This window comes from Camelus bactrianus, chromosome 9 (genome assembly GCF_048773025.1).
Source record: "Camelus bactrianus isolate YW-2024 breed Bactrian camel chromosome 9, ASM4877302v1, whole genome shotgun sequence".
In the NCBI taxonomy this organism is placed as follows: Eukaryota; Metazoa; Chordata; class Mammalia; order Artiodactyla; family Camelidae; genus Camelus; species Camelus bactrianus.
Genome location: NC_133547.1, coordinates 6198339 through 6216139, shown reverse-complemented (window position 1 = coordinate 6216139; position 17801 = coordinate 6198339). Strand labels below are relative to the sequence as shown.

The 17801-nt window shown below is 53.7% G+C and overlaps 2 protein-coding genes and 1 long non-coding RNA gene across 6 annotated transcripts; 2 read left to right on the top strand and 1 right to left on the bottom strand.

Moving 5' to 3' along the window:
* Positions 1-4485: 4485 nt before the first annotated feature.
* PRMT1 (protein arginine methyltransferase 1) lies at positions 4486-14964 on the top strand. 3 transcript variants are annotated; one of them, XM_074369235.1, is made up of 11 exons: positions 4572-4640; positions 6857-6910; positions 7465-7566; positions 8323-8478; positions 8622-8685; positions 10238-10380; positions 11216-11303; positions 11407-11522; positions 12605-12755; positions 13046-13167; positions 14665-14964. In XM_074369235.1, exons 1-11 carry the CDS (start codon positions 4605-4607, stop codon positions 14746-14748), a joined length of 1116 nt encoding a protein of 371 aa, XP_074225336.1. In that variant the 5' UTR covers positions 4572-4604; the 3' UTR covers positions 14749-14964. The 3 variants fall into 3 exon arrangements, with proteins under 3 accessions (XP_074225337.1, XP_074225336.1, XP_074225338.1); XM_074369236.1 differs by lacking the exon at positions 6857-6910 and having other exon boundaries at positions 4486-4640; XM_074369237.1 differs by lacking the exons at positions 4572-4640; positions 6857-6910 and adding an exon at positions 7117-7219.
* LOC141578570 (uncharacterized) lies at positions 8408-17729 on the bottom strand. 2 transcript variants are annotated; one of them, XR_012508959.1, is made up of 4 exons: positions 17443-17729; positions 16602-16759; positions 10173-10448; positions 8408-8511 (listed from the first exon to the last, which is right to left on the bottom strand). It is a non-coding gene; the product is annotated as an uncharacterized LOC141578570 (long non-coding RNA). The 2 variants fall into 2 exon arrangements; XR_012508958.1 differs by lacking the exon at positions 17443-17729 and having other exon boundaries at positions 8416-8511; positions 16602-16890.
* ADM5 (adrenomedullin 5 (putative)) lies at positions 14896-17340 on the top strand. Its single transcript, XM_010946989.3, has 2 exons — positions 14896-16679; positions 16887-17340. The coding sequence occupies exons 1-2, from the start codon at positions 16609-16611 to the stop codon at positions 17140-17142; spliced, it is 327 nt and encodes a 108-aa protein (XP_010945291.1). The 5' UTR covers positions 14896-16608; the 3' UTR covers positions 17143-17340.
* Positions 17730-17801: the final 72 nt, after the last annotated feature.

Here is a 17801-nt window from a genome sequence, read left to right as displayed (position 1 = left end):
ATGGTTTGGTTTGGTTTGGTTTGATTTAATGGAAATAGCTTTTTGGGTGCTTGGGGTCTGATTATAACAGTAATGGTGGGGAGGGTATAGCTCAGCGGTAGAGCTCATGCCTGGCATCCACGAGGTCCTGAGTTTAGTACCCAGTACCTCTATTAAATAAATAAACCTAATCTCCCCCTTCCCTCTAAAAATGTGAAATAAAAAATACATGTAAAAACATTAGTGGTCTAATAATAGGCATGCCTTCTCATTAACACATTAATTAAAAACACCTCGGGTGGGTCTAATAAGCACAGTTTCTAAGTAGAGCAGGATTTTGAGGTGGATTAGTTATGGCTGTGTGAGAAATCATACAAATATAGCGGCATACAATGATTCACATTTATTCATCTCAGTTTCCATGGGTCAGGGATGTGGGTGCAGCTGAGGGGGTGCTCGGCTCAGGGTGTGACCTGCTGCCATCAAGGTTTCACCTTTGGTCTCATCTGAGGTTCAGAGGGCCTCTTCCCAGTGCCTGTAGTTTTAGCAGGAGACTCACTGTGGCCTCAGAGAAGGTCTCCCCTCCCCCTTTAAAGAGTTTCCACCTGATTCAGTCAGGCCTACCCAGGAGGGGAAAAAAATCTCTTTGATTAATTTAAAATTAACCTATTTGATAATTACCATATGATCCAGCAATCCCACTCCTGGGCACATATCTGGAAAAGATGAAGACTAATTTGAAAAGATACTTGCACCCTAATGTTCATAGCAGCACTGTTTACAATAGCCAAGACATGGAAACAACCCCAGTGTCCACTGACAGATGACTGGGTAAAGAAGATGTGATACACACACACATATATACACACATATACATACATACATATACACACACATACATAAATACACACACACACACAATGGAATGTTAATATTACTCAGCCATAGAAAAGAACGAAATAATTCCATTTGCAGCAACATGGATGGACATAGAGATGATCACACGAAGTGAAGTAAGTCAGAGAAAGACACATATATGCTATCACTCATATGTGGAATCTAAAAAAACAAAGCAAATGAACTTATTTACAAAACAGAAATAGACTCACAGATAAAGAAAACAAACATATGGTTACCAAAGGGGAAAAGTGGGAGAGGGGTAAGTTGGGAGAGGGATAAGCTGAGGGAACTAAACTCAGTATCTTGTAATAACCTACAATGGACAAGAATCTGAAAAAGAATATATATAACTGAATCACTTTGCTGTACACCTTAAACACTGTCAATCAACTCTACTTCAATTTTTAAAAAATTAACTGATTTGAAGCCTTAAGGACATCTGGAAAAATCCCTTCACCCTTGCCATATAAGGTCACCTAATTAAGAAAATATTTGAAAATGCTGTCCATCTTCTTTGTCATATAACTCAACCTACTCCTTGGTGTATGTAACAGTAGTGGGCAGAGATCTTTACAATTCTGCCCACTCCATGAGTAGTTGAAGCAACTATCACCTGACATGCAAGCATCTGTCATTTATGCTGGGGACCAGGGCACAGGGGCTAATCCCACATTGATGTGTTGCTCAAATTCTCAGTTGAAGGAAGGATCGGGTTCCAGTTTCATAAGAGATTTAAGTTTCCACCGTCGCAGCTCACAGACACCTGAATCTCCAATTTGACCCGGGTCTCTAACCACACTTCTAATCCCACCAGCTCCCCAGTGACCTTGTCCATCCTGTGGTCTGTGACCTAGTGCAGCTCAGGCCAACAGAAATACGAGTCATACAAGTAACAGGTAAATTAATTTTAGCAATATTTTTTATTTACCCCATTTCTCCAAAATAGAATCATTTCAACATGGAACCAACGTAAAACATATTGGGGTAGGGCTATGGCTCAGTGGTAAAGCACATGCCTGAAATTCACAAGGTCCTGGGTTCAATCCTCAGTAACTCCACTAAAATAAATAAATCAATAAAACATATTAATGAGATATTACACATTTCTTTTGTATATGAAGTCTTAAGAATCTAGTGTGTGTTTTATAGTCAGAGCACATCTCAGTTCAGACTTGCCACAGTCCATCACTCAGTTGTCCCAAGTGGCTGCCATCTTGGAAAGGACAGAATTTGACATGGGTGACGCCACTTTTGTCTCGAGTTCAGACCTCTCGCCTGTACCCTATATTCGTGTATCCCTGTCCAATACTGTCTCCTTTTCGACAACATTAGATTCTTCCCTAGCGTGGTAGAGAGAGTTTGTCATAATTTTTCATTCTTAATAGCAACACAGAGCAAATGTAATTGATTGAGTCAGAATACTTGGACATCAGAGAAAAAGTAATTAAAAAAAAATCAAAACCCATTGAAACATTTGGAACAATAGAAAAGAAAAAAAAAAGTAAGATTCAGGATCCATAGAACATACTGTGTAGGTAGGGGTCAAGGTGTAGGCTCAGGTAATTGATTCATGGGAATTCATTCAAATGAAAAATCTCTGCTTTCCAACAGACAACGTTAAGAAAGTGAAAAGACAGACCACAGACTGGGAGAAATATTTCAAGGTGATCTTCCTGACAGAGACCTGTATCCAGAATCTATAAAGAACATTTACGGTGAGAAGGTATAGCTCAGTGGTAGAGTGTGTGCCTAGCATGCATGGAGGTTCAATCCCCAGTACCTCCATTAAAAATAAATAAATAAACAATTACCCCCCAAAACAAACAAAGAAAAAGAATGTTTATAATTTGTAAATAAGAAAACAACACAGTGTAAAAAATACACAAAAGACTTGAGCAGATGACTTGACGAAAGATATACAAAGGGCCAGTAAGCACACGGGAAAAGATATTGGACAACATTAATGTTTGGGGCAATGCAAATGACAAGCATGAGATCGTCTCTTCATCCCTACAAGAATGATTAAAATTAAAGACTGATTTTATGAAGGGCTGGAGGGGCTATGGAGCCTCGAACTCTCAAGCATCACTGATAGAAATGCAAAATGGTAGAACACACTAGGAGACATTTTTAGCAGTTTCTTATAAACATACACCTAACAGAGAACCCAGTCATGTGCTCCTAGGTTTACCCAAGAAAAGTGAAAGTTTATGTCCACAGAAAGACTTGTACATGACAGTTCATAACCACTTTATTTGTAACTGCCTTAACCTGGAAACCAGCCAGATGTCCATCAACAGGAAAATGTGATACACCCATACAGTGGAATACCCCTCAGCAATGAAAAGGAGTGGACAACCGTTATATACAACATCAATGAATCTCAGAAGAATTGTACGGAGTGAAAGAAGGCAGACACAAAAGAGCACATGCTATGTTGGTTTTTTTTTTGTTTGTTTTTGTTTTTGTTTTCGCTTTGTGGGGGAGATAATCAGGTTTATGTATTTACTTATTTATTTTAATGGAGGCATTGGGGACTGAACCCAGGACCTTGTGCATCCTAAGGACGTGCTCTACCACAGAGCTATACCCTCACCTCTGATAAGAGCACATGCTATGTAGTTTCATTTATATGAAATTTTAGAAACGGAAAAACTATACTATAGTAACAGAAAACAGTAAGTGACCGCTTTGGGGTTGGGCGGGGGAGGTGTTGACTAGAAAGGATCACGAAGGAACTTTCTGGGGCGACAGATATATTCCACAAGTTGCATTCATCTTCATTCAACTAGTAACTTTCTGCAAGTCGAGGAAAGCTTCCTGGAGGAGGTGGCGACCAAGCTGCTCCCCGACTGACGTTCAAGAATTGGCCACACGAAGGGAGTGGGTGTTCCTGGCAAGGGTAGGACTTGGCAGAGGCCAGGTGGTTTGAGTGGGGTCACTGGGTTTGAGAAACGTGGAACAATTAAGTAGAGGGCTAGGAGTTAAATGCCTTGACGCCTGAGTCCTATTCCTGACGTGTTTCGGGACCCCGGACACGACCGCTCTCTCTTTGGGCCTCTCATTGTTTCAGTTTTCCCTCAGTAAAATGGGCACAAGCCACCTTGTTCCTCCTGGATTCCCTTTAGGCTAGGAGAATCCACCGAAAGGACGATGAGTGACAGTTCCTTTGAGCCAATAGCTGGAGCCTAAAACCCTGCCTTCTTTTCTCATAGGCCAATCGCCGTGTTCTCCTTGAGGCCAGCCGCTCGGCGGAGGCTGGCCCAAAGCCTCCTGACGTCACATATTTGCTAAACCAATAACAATTATTAAGAGGCGGGTGATTTTTGGTGATGGACAGCTCTATTTCAAGATGTCCGCTTAGCGCGAGGTCCGCCGGGAAGCTTTGAGGCGGTGCTGAGGGAGAATGGGCGGGAACTCTCGGTTGATTTTGCCCAATCATCAGTCGCGCTTCTTGCGATAGACGGGCAGTCTTTCCCATCCCTGTCGACTTAAGGGGGCGGGGTTCAACCCGCCAGACTGGGCGGGCCCCTCAACTTTGATGGGCGTCTTCTTTGCCCAATACTTAAACGGTATTCCCAGACGGGTCACCTCCACTGCCAATGAGATCTCCTGGCGGGGTCTCTGTGGGCGGGCCATGGACCCTCCGGTATAAGGCGGTCCCGTGGGAGTGCGGAGAAAGGGGGGGGTCTCGGCGGCCGGAGGAGGAGTAGGTGCGGGTGAAGATGGCGGCAGCCGAGGCCGCGAACTGCATCATGGAGGTGAGTGCCTGGAGCGCCGCTGGGGGAGTGGGGCCGCTTGAGGGTCGGTGTTTTATGCCTCTGTCGTGGGGAAGGGGCTCCGAATCGCCAGATTGGGGCTGAAGGTCCGCAACCGTACGAAGGGGGCGTCGCATGCTCCGGATCCGGGCATATCGTTTGAGATGAGGGTTCTCTAGCTTTCAAGGTCCCGAAGCACCCAGCCAAACGGAGGGTCAAGTGCCCCTCCCACGTGGAGGAGGGCTGGGGGCGCTTCCGGACTGGCCCCCACGTGGCCGCGGCGCGGTGGGTGGGGAGGGGTGTGCCGTGCCCGCTGGCCCCGCGGGCTCCACGTGTGGGACAAAGGCCCCGCCCCCGGCCGGGGGAGGGGCGCCTCGGGGGGAAGGGGAGGAGGCTCCGACCCTCCCTCTGAGGCCCCCTGCCCTCCTCCCCAGGGGTTCGTGATATGCACCTTGGGGTGAGACTTACTTGAGGACCTCTGCGAAGTAAAGAATCTCTTGGGAGGGGCAGTGTCTCTCCACCCTCTACGAACCCGTTCCCGGGACCAGGACATCTTAGGTGTCGGTCCTGGTTTCGTGCACTCGTGGGTTAGGATTAGAGGAAGAAGAAGAATTGGTTCCCTCTGGCCCCCTACCCCACCCCCAGTTTCCTGTCCCTCGATTCTCCCCTGCCCGAGTCTTTGGGAGATGGGGGATGGGGCATGCCCCTGTGACCTCCCTCCGGGTGGTTGGGGGGGCATCTAGCTGAAGGAGATCTTTCCCGATAAGGCGCCGTGCACCCCCTTGTGGCCATATCTGGGTGTGTGGGAGGGACATCTTTTTCATGGGGCGTGTCCCAAAGCCCACCTCCCAGTTTGAGCCCTCTGGGGGGAGGGGAGGGGAGGGAATATTGGCAACGAGCATTATCCCCTGCTAGAGCCCTTTCTCTCCCCGGGGCATCTGTGAGGGTGGGAGTTGACCTCCCTCTTCCTGAAGCCCCGTATGAGGGTCTTGAGCCTGGATGCCTGAAATGGTGCCCATGAGGTTTGGTTCTTGTGCAGCCATGGAGGGCTGGTTCTTGTGCTGCGTTTCAAGCTCTCTGGGGACTTGTCTGGTGGCGGTATCGGTGGTATTGAGAAATGGGCCCCCGTGGGAAATCCCCTCACTAAGCCGCCCTTCTTTATAGGCGTCTTCACGGGCTTGGCTGATTAGAGGTGGTGGGGCTTGGAGCCCAGGGAGTCATGTCTGTGATTTCATGCTTCTTGGAGCCTGGAGGGTGGTTATACCTGGAAGAGATGTAATCTGACGGGGGCTTCCGTACTCTTACCCTGTACCTCGTAGCATTCTCTGGAAGGGGAGGTGAGATCCCAACAGGCATATCATTGTGGGGCAACTCCCAGGGGTCGCTCCCATGACTCCTGTCCCTGTTGGCTCTCTCCTGGACCAGGGCCTGTATGGGCAGAGGAAATATCTTCCCTAGAGGTTGCCTCGGACTTCACTCCACTCCTGGGGGGTGGTTCAGGGCCTGGAATGGTTGTTTGAATGGGGGCAGATGGGCTTAAGGATCCAGAGTCTGACCTCCTCCCTAGGACTCTGCATTCCTGGGTAGAGGGTACTAATCGAGGCGATTGGCTCTAACTGGTTTTGTTTGGGACTTCCTGAGTCCAAGGCAGGAGCTCAGGGCCAGGGTGCCAGCTCTGGTGGGGACGCCTTTGTGCCACACCTCCTTTCTGGAAGCCTCTCAGATGAGAGACTGGTTTGCAGAGGGGGCAGATGCCCAGTGGGTACACACCCTGCCAGCCCCCCTCCCCCAGCTACTCATGGCACCCCAGGATGGGAGTTTGTGTCAGGAAGTGTCACCTAATCTGGGGGGATTAGATGATGAGGGGGAATGACAGCTGGCAGTGCCTTTGTGCCCAGCGGGTGCCAGTTCCTCTGGCCTGGATCGGGGAGGGATGTCTGGTCAGGTGCCTGGGCAGAGAGGGGCAGTGCGGGGAAAAGCCACCGTCTCTCCAGCCACAGCTGGGATAGACCCCCCTCCCTTCTCCCTCCACTTCTCCCACCCCTTTTAAAAAAACAGCCTTACCTCTTCACTTGCTCCCTCCACCACCACTCCCCACAAAGGAAAAGCAAAACTGTAAGAAACACCCCTTTCTACCCCTAAGAGCCAGGGTCCCTTGGCCTGGCCCTCCCCTAGCCGCTCCCAGTAGCTAATCCTTTCTCCCTGTTACTCTCTCCTAGAATTTTGTAGCCACCTTGGCTAATGGGATGAGCCTCCAGCCGCCTCTTGAAGAAGTAAATATCCTTTTGTGAGACCACCCCCTCCCCACACATACATAATCTTGTCACACATCAGACCCTTTCCAGTGGTCTAACTCTGATCCCTCTTGCTTCATACCAGTTGACGCTGTGCCCCTGAAACACTTAGTACAAACTCCCTCCAGGTTTGTGGCCCCATCTGGCCTACCTCAATACTGTGGCTACTTCCTTAACTCCATTTCCAGCCCTGCTTTGTCCTTCCCTGTGTCTGCCCCAGCTCTACCTTCCCCTCCCTCCCCAGCTGTGGGCTGAGCTAGAGACGGGGGCAGAGAGACTGGAGAGATGGTAGGCATGGCTGGGGTACTCTCCTAGATGGTGCTTTGGGGGGGGTGGATCCTGGAAGAGGAAAATGGGGTTGTTCCATTTTAGGGGTTCCTGGGAGAGGCAAGATGACAGGTGGGGGCTGTAGGGTTGCCATGGTACGGTTTGGGGGTGGTTTCTGTACTCCACGGAGAAGTAGGGACCTGGAGGTTTAAGAGTCGGTGGGGAGCCCCCAGATTTGACCCCAGCTCCCATCCACCCCTTCCCAGGTCTCCTGTGGCCAGGCAGAAAGCAGCGAGAAGCCCAATGCTGAGGACATGACGTCCAAAGATTACTATTTCGACTCGTATGCCCACTTTGGCATCCACGAGGTGCGTATGGACAGCTCCTAAGTCTGCAGAATCTCCAGGGGGTTCATGTTGGGAGGACGGAGTGACTTAATTTCTAACGCATGCGCACGGCCTCCTCTGGCAGCTGGCCGCCCCTCTGCGCATGCGAGACTCACACCCCGGGGTCGCCTCGCCCAGCCGTTGCCTTGGAGACAGAGGTTAGCCTGGCACTCTGCCGGCCTCTCTTGGGAGGCTGGGGCTGGAGCGCGCATGTGTGCCTGAGACTCCAGCCAGAGGTCAAGGCCTGCTGGTCTCTGTCGCCCTCTAGTGACTGGCGGTGGGACTGTTCCCCAGCTGCTCCCGCCCAGTGTGCTGACAGCTTCTACCCTTCTGCACGCTGGAGAGGCTGACGTCCCAGAAGGCAGCCGGGACGGGGTTGTGAAGATTTTTTTTCCTTTCTTTTTTTACTTTCTTTAATTGTGATAAAATACGCATAACAAAATTTACCACTTTCATGGGTACAGTTCAGTGGCATTAAGTTACTGAGGACTTTTAAAAGCCAAGGATCGCAGGGGCTTAGGAGGCAGTGGTAGAATCTGGCTAAGATGAGAGTTTAGTCCATCCAGTCGGATTTTACAAACATGGAAACAGACTTGTTCCGAGTGGACTAAGCAAGTTCGAAGGTTGAGGGCTAGCACTCCAAACTGTGAGTGTGTTGGAGGCCAGGGCACCCTGTTTTCCAGCTGGGGATGCAAGCCCACTCATGGTCTCTTTGTACCCCCACCCTCCCCCCCCCAGGAAATGCTGAAAGATGAGGTCCGAACCCTCACATACCGAAACTCCATGTTTCACAACCGGCACCTGTTCAAGGACAAGGTGGTGCTGGACGTGGGCTCCGGCACAGGGATCCTCTGCATGTTCGCTGCCAAAGCTGGGGCCCGCAAGGTCATCGGGGTGAGTGTCCTCGGTGGCCGGGTGGGCCTGGGCCTGGGGACGGAAAGGGGGCCTCATGGGGCTCAGGGAGTGGATGGAGGGGGGTGGGGGCTGAGGGTGGGACTGGGGGGGGGCCTCACCCTCCCTTCTTCCTGGGCCCCCAGATCGAGTGTTCCAGTATCTCTGATTATGCGGTGAAGATCGTCAAAGCCAACAAGTTAGACCACGGTGAGCCCAGGAAGAGAACGGGTTTGTGGGGATGGGGAGCGGGTGATCCCAGCTTCCTAGGGGCCCTCAGCAAGGGGATGGTGGCCACTGAACTCCAAATCAGGCGTTCTCCCCCCATGAGCTCAGTGTTGCCGACACCTTGAGAATCCAACCTTCTCAGAACCTGCCCCCTGATGAGCTGTTTTAGAATCCAAGTGTCAAAGTCACAAGCCTAGTGTCTGTCTTTTGAAAACAAAAAGCAGGGCAAGAAGCAGTCGTTCGTTTTTAGAGTGAGTGATAGAGTCATGTGGTTGGCATCTAAAGGCCCATAGTGAGAAGTCTTCCATCTGCCTCTCAGCCACCCTTCTCTGAGTTCAGCCAATGCTGCTGCCTTCCAGAGAAGTCTGTACCTACCTGTGAATGTTTCTACATTTACATACGTATTTGTGACACGAATAGCATTTTGTACACACAAGTCTTGCCTTTTGCTTTTTTCATCTGTTTATCGTGTAGTTGAACAGGTTAAGGATGTTGAGAGGATCTCATTCTTTTGAGGGGTTTAGGTTTATTTGTTTGTTTATTTTATTTAAATGGCGGTACTGGGGATTGAACCCAGGACCTCGTGCATGCTAAGCATGTGCTCTACCACTGAGCTATCCCATCCCCCCAAGAGGAGTCTCACCCTTTTTTGATAATGGCCATCAGCTGCATTTCACCTGCTATCTTACCCAAGTTTCTGGTGCTGGATATTTAAGCCGCTTCTGAGATTTTCATCCTCCAGCATGAAATTTCAGATTCCCCATCTGAACTAGTTTTATCTCTGAGGTCAGTTTATAAAAGTAGGATTGCATGGGTCCAAAACGTAAGTTGTGCAGAAATTGCCCAGTTGCCCTTCCTACCTGCAGGGTTTGCATGGTTTGCAGGGCAGAGAACGTGGGAAGATGGTGGGTGTTCCAGGTGTTAGGGTTCTTGGCATTCTAGAAACTAAAGGGATTTTTTGAAAAAGACTAGAAGAATGAACCCCCAGGTACCCATCACTCAGCTTAAAATATCCCCATTTGAAGTAAATTCCAGCTGTGTGAATCTAGCAGTATTTGTCTCCAGTAGCTAAGACCATTTTAAAAACACGACCATGGTGGAGTGGGAATAGCTTAGTGGTGGAGTGTATGCTTAGCATGCACAAGGTCCTGGGTTCAATCCCCAGTACCTCCATTCAAACAAACAAACAAATAAACCTAATTACCTCTCCCCTCAAAAAAAAATTAAAATCCATGTCTGTTAGTGGCAAAATCTTAACATCACCTAATACCTAATCCACGTAAAATTTCTGCTTTTGCCTAAAAAAGAAAACTGCTACCATGAATGATTTTTAAAACAAAGTTACCAGGGTGTGGCTTCACCTCACAGAGTCCTTTGAAGATGCCCAGATACAGCCCCTAGCCTTTCCTTGAGAAGATAAGGGCTGCCCTGGTGGGGTCCCCAGGCCCTGGATCCCCCCCCCCCCCCACCTCCCAAGGGAGATGAGCAGACAGGTCTCCTCGGCTGGTGGCATGTGTCCTCATCTGCCCTGCAGTGGTCACCATCATCAAGGGGAAGGTGGAGGAGGTGGAGCTTCCGGTGGAGAAGGTGGACATCATCATCAGCGAGTGGATGGGCTACTGCCTCTTCTACGAGTCGATGCTCAACACCGTGCTCTACGCCCGAGACAAGTGGCTGGTGAGGCCCCAGGCGGGGCAGGAGCACTCGTGCAGGCTGGGGTCCTCTGGCACATGCCAGGGTCCGGGCTGAAAACAAAAGCCATGCGGAGTGTTTCCGACGGGGGCTGAATATGGGGGCATTGACGACACAGATGTGAGGAGGCTCACAGCCAGGACAGAGGAGAACCGGCCCTGAGAGCTAGACAGGGACCAGGAGACAGTAGTGTTGGGAGGGAGTTCGTGCCCAGGAGAGAGCCAGAGAGGGCAGAGGAGTAGGGAGGGACTGGGGGCTGTGGTCCCAGGTCCTCAGACCTAAGTAGGCCTCCCAGAGGAGGGGACTGAGACCTGAACGAAGGATGAGAAGAGGCCGCACAGGATCTGAGGGAGAAAGCACACTGGGCAGAGGATTTCAGCCAGTACAGAGGTCCTGGGGCAGGAGTGCGCCTGCTGTGTGTTGAGCAGCAAGGAAGCTGGTGTGGAACAAGGATCTGGAGGAGCACTGGGCGGTGAAGTTGGAAGTGAGGGGTGGAGGGGCCTGTGCAGAGCTCACAGGGCTGCCTGTGAGACTTTGCTGTACTCCTCAGAGGAGCCAGCGTGGGTTCTGAGGATCCCTCAGAGGTTCTGAAGCACAGGGTCCGACTTAGATGCTCCTGGGAGCTGTCAGGCAGCCAGCTGGGCAGTGGACAAGGGCTTAGGGCCGAGGCTGAGGGTCCAGGAGGAGGCGGCTGTGGGAAGTGTTGGTAGCTCAGACCAGGGTGGGGGCAGGGAGGTGGATAAAGAGACCAAATGGGCAAGGTTTGCGGGTGAAATTGCCAAGGCCCCCATCCTTCATGTCCTGCCGCGCTCCTCCACAGGCGCCTGATGGCCTCATCTTCCCAGACCGAGCCACACTGTATGTGACGGCCATCGAGGACCGGCAGTACAAAGACTACAAGATCCACTGTGAGCGTGCGGGGCGGGGAGCTTTTGGGGTGGGGCGGGCTGGGTGCCTCCTGCTCCCCTCTCCCCACCTTAGGCTCACTCCTCCTCCCCACCCCCTCCCCAGGGTGGGAGAACGTGTACGGCTTTGACATGTCTTGCATCAAAGACGTGGCCATCAAGGAGCCCCTGGTGGACGTGGTGGACCCCAAGCAGCTGGTCACCAACGCCTGCCTCATAAAGGTGAGGGGGCGGCTGTGGCTGGGTGTCCGGCAGAGTATGAATCAAACCGAAGAACTGTCAGCACCTGCCACACACGTGGGAGTGTGGGACATCGGGGCCCAGAGAGCTAGCTTGCCTGAGATCTTGGGAGCCTGGAGGTGGTGCTCCAGGCCTGGAGAAGCCACTTCATTTAAAAAGCTTTGAGCCAGGCTCGGCCGGCCGTTGGTTTCCAGAACAAGGGAGAGAGGTGAGCTGACCCTGTCCCCAGGGGTACACAATCCAGAGGGCGCCCCTGCCTGAGGCGGGCAGCTGAGACCCCAGGCAGGGCCTCCTCATGCAGGAAGCCCGGGGCCACGAGTGCGTTTGTACACACAGGGCCCTCCCTGATAAAGAATACCAGCAGGTATCATTTTTTGAGGTACCCCCTCCCCAAGTGTCAAATCTTGCGGGGGTGTGTGAAACCAGCAAAACTGGGCAGAGCAGGGAGTTTGTAAAGGGAGACAAGGAGGACAGTCACCCTGGCCGGGCATGTCTTCATGTCCTTGGTCAGAACCTTCAGTTTTGGTCTGAGAATGGTGCCAGGGAACAGTCAGAGGGTTTTTTTTCGGGGGGGGGGGGTTATTTATTTATTTAATGGAGGTACTAGGGATTGAACTAGGACCTCATGCTTGCTAAGCATGTGTTCTACCACTGAGCTACACCCTTCCTCCTGTCCGAGGCTTTTAAACAGGGATTTGACACTGTCTGATGGACACTGCTGTGAAATTGTCACACTGGCCGATTATGTAGAATAAGGAACATTAGGGGGGAAGGCAGAAGCCGCAAGCCTGCTTGAGATGCTGCGGAAGCAGAGAGATGCTGGTGCCCAGGCGAAGCGGGGTGGGAGGGCAGTACAGGGAATAGCGGGGAGGTGAGGGAAATGGGCGATTCTCCAGGGAGCAGCAGTAGTTCCAGGAAGTGGGCCTGTCAGGTTTGGGGTTGAGGTAGGGAGAGAAAGGACAGGCGATCCCACGGTGGGGGTGGGGGGGAGGGGCAGCCAGGTTATACGGTTGAACGCTGGGCTGGAGGTCAGGGAGTGGCGCTCACTGAGGCTTGTCCCACAGGAGGTGGACATCTACACGGTCAAGGTGGAAGACCTGACCTTCACCTCCCCCTTCTGCCTGCAAGTGAAGCGGAACGACTACGTGCATGCGCTGGTGGCCTATTTCAACATCGAGTTCACCCGCTGTCACAAGAGGACCGGCTTCTCCACCAGTGAGGCGGGGTCCGGGGAACGGATCGGGGTAGGATGGGGCACGTGATGAGAATGGACAAAGGGAGCCACGGAGACAATGAGGACCCAGGTTCTGACACTTGTTCTGGCCGCTAATCCCTGAGCATGCGGAGCCTCTGTCCACCCACTCCATGAAACAGCCCCTCTCCTGGGCTTGCTGAAGGGGAAGGGAGAAGGCCAGGGTGGGGCCTGGAAGGGGCAGGAGGCTGCTGGGCCCAGCTGACCCTCCTCCTCCCTCGTATCCTCGCTCCCCTCCCCCCACCCCACTCAGGTCCTGAATCCCCGTACACGCACTGGAAGCAGACGGTGTTCTATATGGAGGACTACCTGACAGTGAAGACAGGCGAGGAGATCTTCGGCACCATTGGCATGCGGCCCAATGCCAAGAACAACGTGAGGCTCTGGGGGAGCCAGGGGTGGACTCAAGGGGCTCCTCTGCCTGTTCTGGGGCCCCAGCACTACTCAGCCCGAGGCCTGCTGGCCAGCCTGGGTATGCTCTGCTCTGCTCTGGCCTCGTCCGGTCTGGGCCCCCCAGGGTCTATCTCCGAAACCCAGTTTTATTGAGCACCTACTGGAAACCTAGGGGCCTTGGGGCCCTAGTTGGGTCAAGCTGGACCCCTGCCTTCCTGATGCTCATGCTCTAGACACAGGGCCATCACATGGTCAGTGCCAGCCGGAGATGGCTTCTGTCACGCTGGGAAGAGGGGTGGGCAGATACTGGAGCAGGGGAGGGCAGGCCAAAGGGAGAGTTGCTGGGATATCCTTGCCCAGGGATGGGGGCGAGGAGTGGGTGGAAGGCTGTTTCTTCCCCTGCTTTTTTCTCCGAAGCACCTGGCAGGACAGAGCTGCCAGCAGCTGAGACATGTGGGGAAGCCCATCTGGGGCAAAGTCGCAGCCCCAGAGCAGCCAGCATGGGTGGGTGTGGTCTGGGTCAGAAATGTCGGTGGGGCAGGGCGTGAGTCTGGCTGATGCCCAGGGGAACTTGGACAAGGTGGTACCTGCTTTCTAAGGGAGGTAAGAGCCGGTTTAAGGGGAGATTCTCAACCAGGGGTGATTCTGCTCCCCTGCTTCCCAGGACACTTGTCATTGTCTAGAGACATTTTAGGGCATCACAGCTGAAGAAGGGGTACTCCTGGCATGTAGTGGTTGAGGCCAAGGGAGCTGCGGAACATCTGCAGGGCACAGAATAACCAGAATCCCCCTACAGGGAAGAGTGGTCCAGCCGCACATGTCCGTAGTGGAGAGGCTGAGAGAACCCAAACTAAAGAGACACAGACCCAGAGAGGGAGGAGGAAGCTAGCAGCCAAGCATGCAGTGCAGTGAGGCCTGCAGGCAGAAGTCACTGAGGTCACTGGTGACTTTGCCCCAGCCTCTCCAGAGGGTGCTGGGAGCCATGGGCATAGGAGGGTTGGCACTTTGGAAGCTCTGGAGAAGAGGAAGTGGAGACCGTGGGGTGGGGGCATGGAGGTTTTTGGGAGGAGGAAGTGTGCTGGAGAGAGGTTTGCTTCTTACAAAAGAAGGAAGAAATAACTTGCTGAAGGGAATAGTTTTGATGGGAGAACTTTCCTAACACAAGAGACAGAGCAGCCGGGGCCTGCCCCCCTCACGGGCTTGGGGGGTTGGTTGGCTGGGTACCAGGTAGGTTTGAGGATGTCATATGGAGCTTCTCCCTGGTAGGCAGGGTTCAAGGCAAATGCTGGGCGTGGGACCAGCAAAGGGCCTCCGTCTTGGGCCTGAGTTAAAAACAAGGCCCTGCCCAGGCTTGGGGAGGGGGTGTTGACAGCTGGGGGGCCCTTGGCATCTTGCGTGGGCTGGCTGGCTACCCTCCCACTGCCCCCCGTCTGCCTGCCCTGCCCCAGGTCCCCCCTCACACCGTCACTCTCCCCACAGCGTGACCTGGACTTCACCATCGACCTGGACTTCAAGGGCCAGCTGTGCGAGCTGTCGTGCTCCACCGACTACCGGATGCGCTGAGGCAGCGCCCGGGTTCTCCCACCCCGGCCAGGCCGGCCCTGCAAGGGCCCAGGGGCTGCAGCATTCTTAGTCGACTTGGGGGCTCCCCCTTCCTCTCCCTCCCTCCCACAGAAGGGGGTTTTAGGGGCCGGGGGTGGGGGGGCACATCGTGACTGTGTTTTTCATAACTTATGTTTTTATATGGTTGCATTTACGCCAATAAATCCTCAGCTGGGATGGCTTAGCTTCCTGGGGCAAAGTGGGGTCGGGTGGGGTTCCACCCGCAGGTGCCGAGATGCCAGCCTGAGCCACTGAAAGCGTTGGGACAGCGCCTGCTGGTGGCAGCTGATATGTCACCACTTCTGTGTCTGGGTCTCTCGCCACTTTTCCACTGCCTCTTGGGTCCTCTGCTCCCCACAGCCTGCTCACTTTAGTCTGTCCCACCTTGGCCCTTAGCTTATTCCCAGGGCCTTCCCTATGGATTCTTGGGGTCTGTCCCTCCCACCACCCCCACCATGCCTCCTGAGGCCCTGTTCCCTCTTGTCCCCGCTGGGCAGGGCTCATGCTCCCAGCTGCCCTGCTGGGCTGGGGGAGGGTTGGGCTGTGGGTTCCCAGCATAGCTGGGCCTTTAAAGATTCCCAGAAAGCCATCTCCCGCCCTCCCCCAGCTCACACATTGTTCCTCTCTGGCTGTTTTTTCCTGTCCAGGACCCTCCAAGGCCAGGCCAGGCCAGGGCTGACTGGCAGTGACGACTGCCCGCCCTCTGCAGCTGGGGAAACTGAGTCCTGAGGTGTATGTGTTGGGTAGAATTCTGTGTATGGAGGAGGGTGCTTGCTTCCTCCCACAGCCTTCCTGGAAGCTTGGGGTCGGGGTGTTCCAACCTGCCACATTTTTTTTCATTTTGAATTGGTTCTGCTTTGTTAAGTTCATAAGTATCAGTATTGACTTAACAGCAACTCACTTGACAAGTTGAGAACCTGCAGACCATCCCTTAAGTCTTGGTCAGGAAAGAATTCTGGACAACAAACAGGCTTAGACGGTAATTAAGTTAAATAAATACTTCCGGAGGTTGCTGCCCGATGCACACTGAGGCCCAGTTAACCTTCACAGCCTCCTGAGGGGCTTCCTGTTCAGCCTCTGCTGTGGACACAGTGTCTACACCTGCCTGCTCTACCCAAGTCCCTGTCCAGAGTTGCTGGTTCCCCATGTTTCTGTCCACACGAGCTGGATCACCCAAGGCATCATCCTTGGCTTTCCTTTCCATGGCCCTGCTACACCTGCTTCAGGACAGCTGGAGCCCTCAGCCAGCCAGTGCCTCATACCCATCTGCACTTCTTCCTCTTCCAGGATGCTGTCCCTGCCAGCTGTGCTAGAGCCCAGACTGCCTTTGGCCACAACTTACATGGCCCAGCCCCCTCTGGAAGCTAGCTGAGATTCTGGGGTCTCGTGCTAGTTGGGTCCCTGGCAGGGATGAGGGTGAGGTCGTGTCTACACAGCCCAGTGCTTCCCCGCCCCCGTCCCCTTCCTGGAAGCCCAGCTGTTGCGTCGCCACTTGCAGGTGTCGGCTGCCCCGCCCCTCGTCCCTCCGCCCTTAAAGGGGTCGTGTCTCCCGAGGCCTCCGGGGCATAGCGCCGCAGCGTGACCCGCACACCCGTGAGGGCTCCGTGGCCGCCGTGCGGGAGGTGGGCATCCGGGTTCTAATCCTGTCCTGGCGTGGGGTGACTTTTGGCCTCAGTTTTCCCCGCCTGAGAAGTGGGGACGCCCTGATTCCTCGCTCCAAAGCAGGTGCTCAGGGGATTTTTCCAGACCCGGGAAGGGAGCTGGGCCACACCCCGGAGGACCTGCCTCACTCCCGGGTTTCCCGTCCGCCGTACCTCCACGATGACGGCCCGCATCCTCCTGCTGATGCTCCTCGCCTCCTCCATCCTGGGGGACCCGGACTCCACGGGCAGGTGAGAAACGCCAGCGGCAGCTGGGACAGGGCGGGAAGGAGACTGGCAGGAGCGTGCGCTCTCTGGGCCACGGTTTTCCGCTTCGAGGGAATGGCAAGTTGATTTGGAAACACTCCCTGCCGGTCTCGGAGTTCTGGCTTCCCTCACCGAGCCCCATTTCTCGAGTGGATTGTTTAAACCCGATCTTCTCCCACGCTCCATCCCCAGGCGGCCCCAGCACCAAGTCCTGCAGCGGCGCGGGCGTCTCTGTTCCCTGGGCACGTGCCAAATGCACCGCCTGCCAGAGTTGATATACTGGCTTCGCTCTGCCTCCACCAAGGAGGTCTCGGGGAAGGCTGGCCGCAAGCCCCAGGACCCTCACAGCTACGGGCGCCGCCGGCGGCGCGCAGCCAAAGTCCTGCTAAATCTCCAGGATTCCGGTTTGCAACAAGGAGGCTGGCGCAGTGCCCAGCTCTCTGGGTGATGTTGGACATTTCTCTGCACCTCCCCTGGCCTCGGTTTATCCATCTGTGTATTGGGGCCACGACCCCAAGTTTCTTTTCCCCTAACTCCACCTCCTGAGCTCTCTCTAGGCTGCGCTGGACCCCTGGGCACATCGGACCCACCATGAACAAAGAATATTAACGTCCAGAACTGAATAAAGCGGGAGTTACATGTTTCAGTCTCTTGTCTATGCCTATTCTGGCCTCCCAGTCTGAGCCCGGCCCCTAATATATTCTCCCTTTTATCCATGCACCTTTTCCCTGACGGAAGTCCCACTCACTGTCTAACTTGAATCCAATCCGCTGTAGCACCTCCACGCCACCTCAGTCCATGCAGAAACATCTTCCTTGGGTAAGGTTTTGGTGGGCCGACCCCACCCCAAATCAGCCCTCCTCCCTCCCCAGGGTGGTAGGGCCGAGATCCACTTTGGCTCTATACCCCACGCGCATGGGCTGCGAGTTCCAAGTTGAGCCTCTTTCCTGGAAGAGAAAGGAGGGTAAAAGGGACAAAGAACGGACTAGGGAGTCGAAGAACGTGGGGTTCGGAGAAGAGGAGCTGCGTAGAACGGGGGAGGCCCAAGAGTGGAGAATCAGGCGGGTAGAAGGAGTCTGAGGGATAGGGATTGAATGGAGCGCCGGG

Bases quoted from the DNA above. Each gene is read 5' to 3' on its own strand.
- PRMT1 (XM_074369235.1), top strand. From the start codon at position 4,605: ATGGCGGCAGCCGAGGCCGCGAACTGCATCATGGAG. The intron at 10,381-11,215 runs GTGAGGCCCCAG...GCTCCTCCACAG, and splicing joins ACGCCCGAGACAAGTGGCTG to GCGCCTGATGGCCTCATCTT. The intron at 12,756-13,045 runs GTGAGGCGGGGT...CACCCCACTCAG, and splicing joins GAGGACCGGCTTCTCCACCA to GTCCTGAATCCCCGTACACG.
- ADM5 (XM_010946989.3), top strand. From the start codon at position 16,609: ATGACGGCCCGCATCCTCCTGCTGATGCTCCTCGCCTCCTCCATCCTG. The intron at 16,680-16,886 runs GTGAGAAACGCC...CTCCATCCCCAG, and splicing joins GACCCGGACTCCACGGGCAG to GCGGCCCCAGCACCAAGTCC.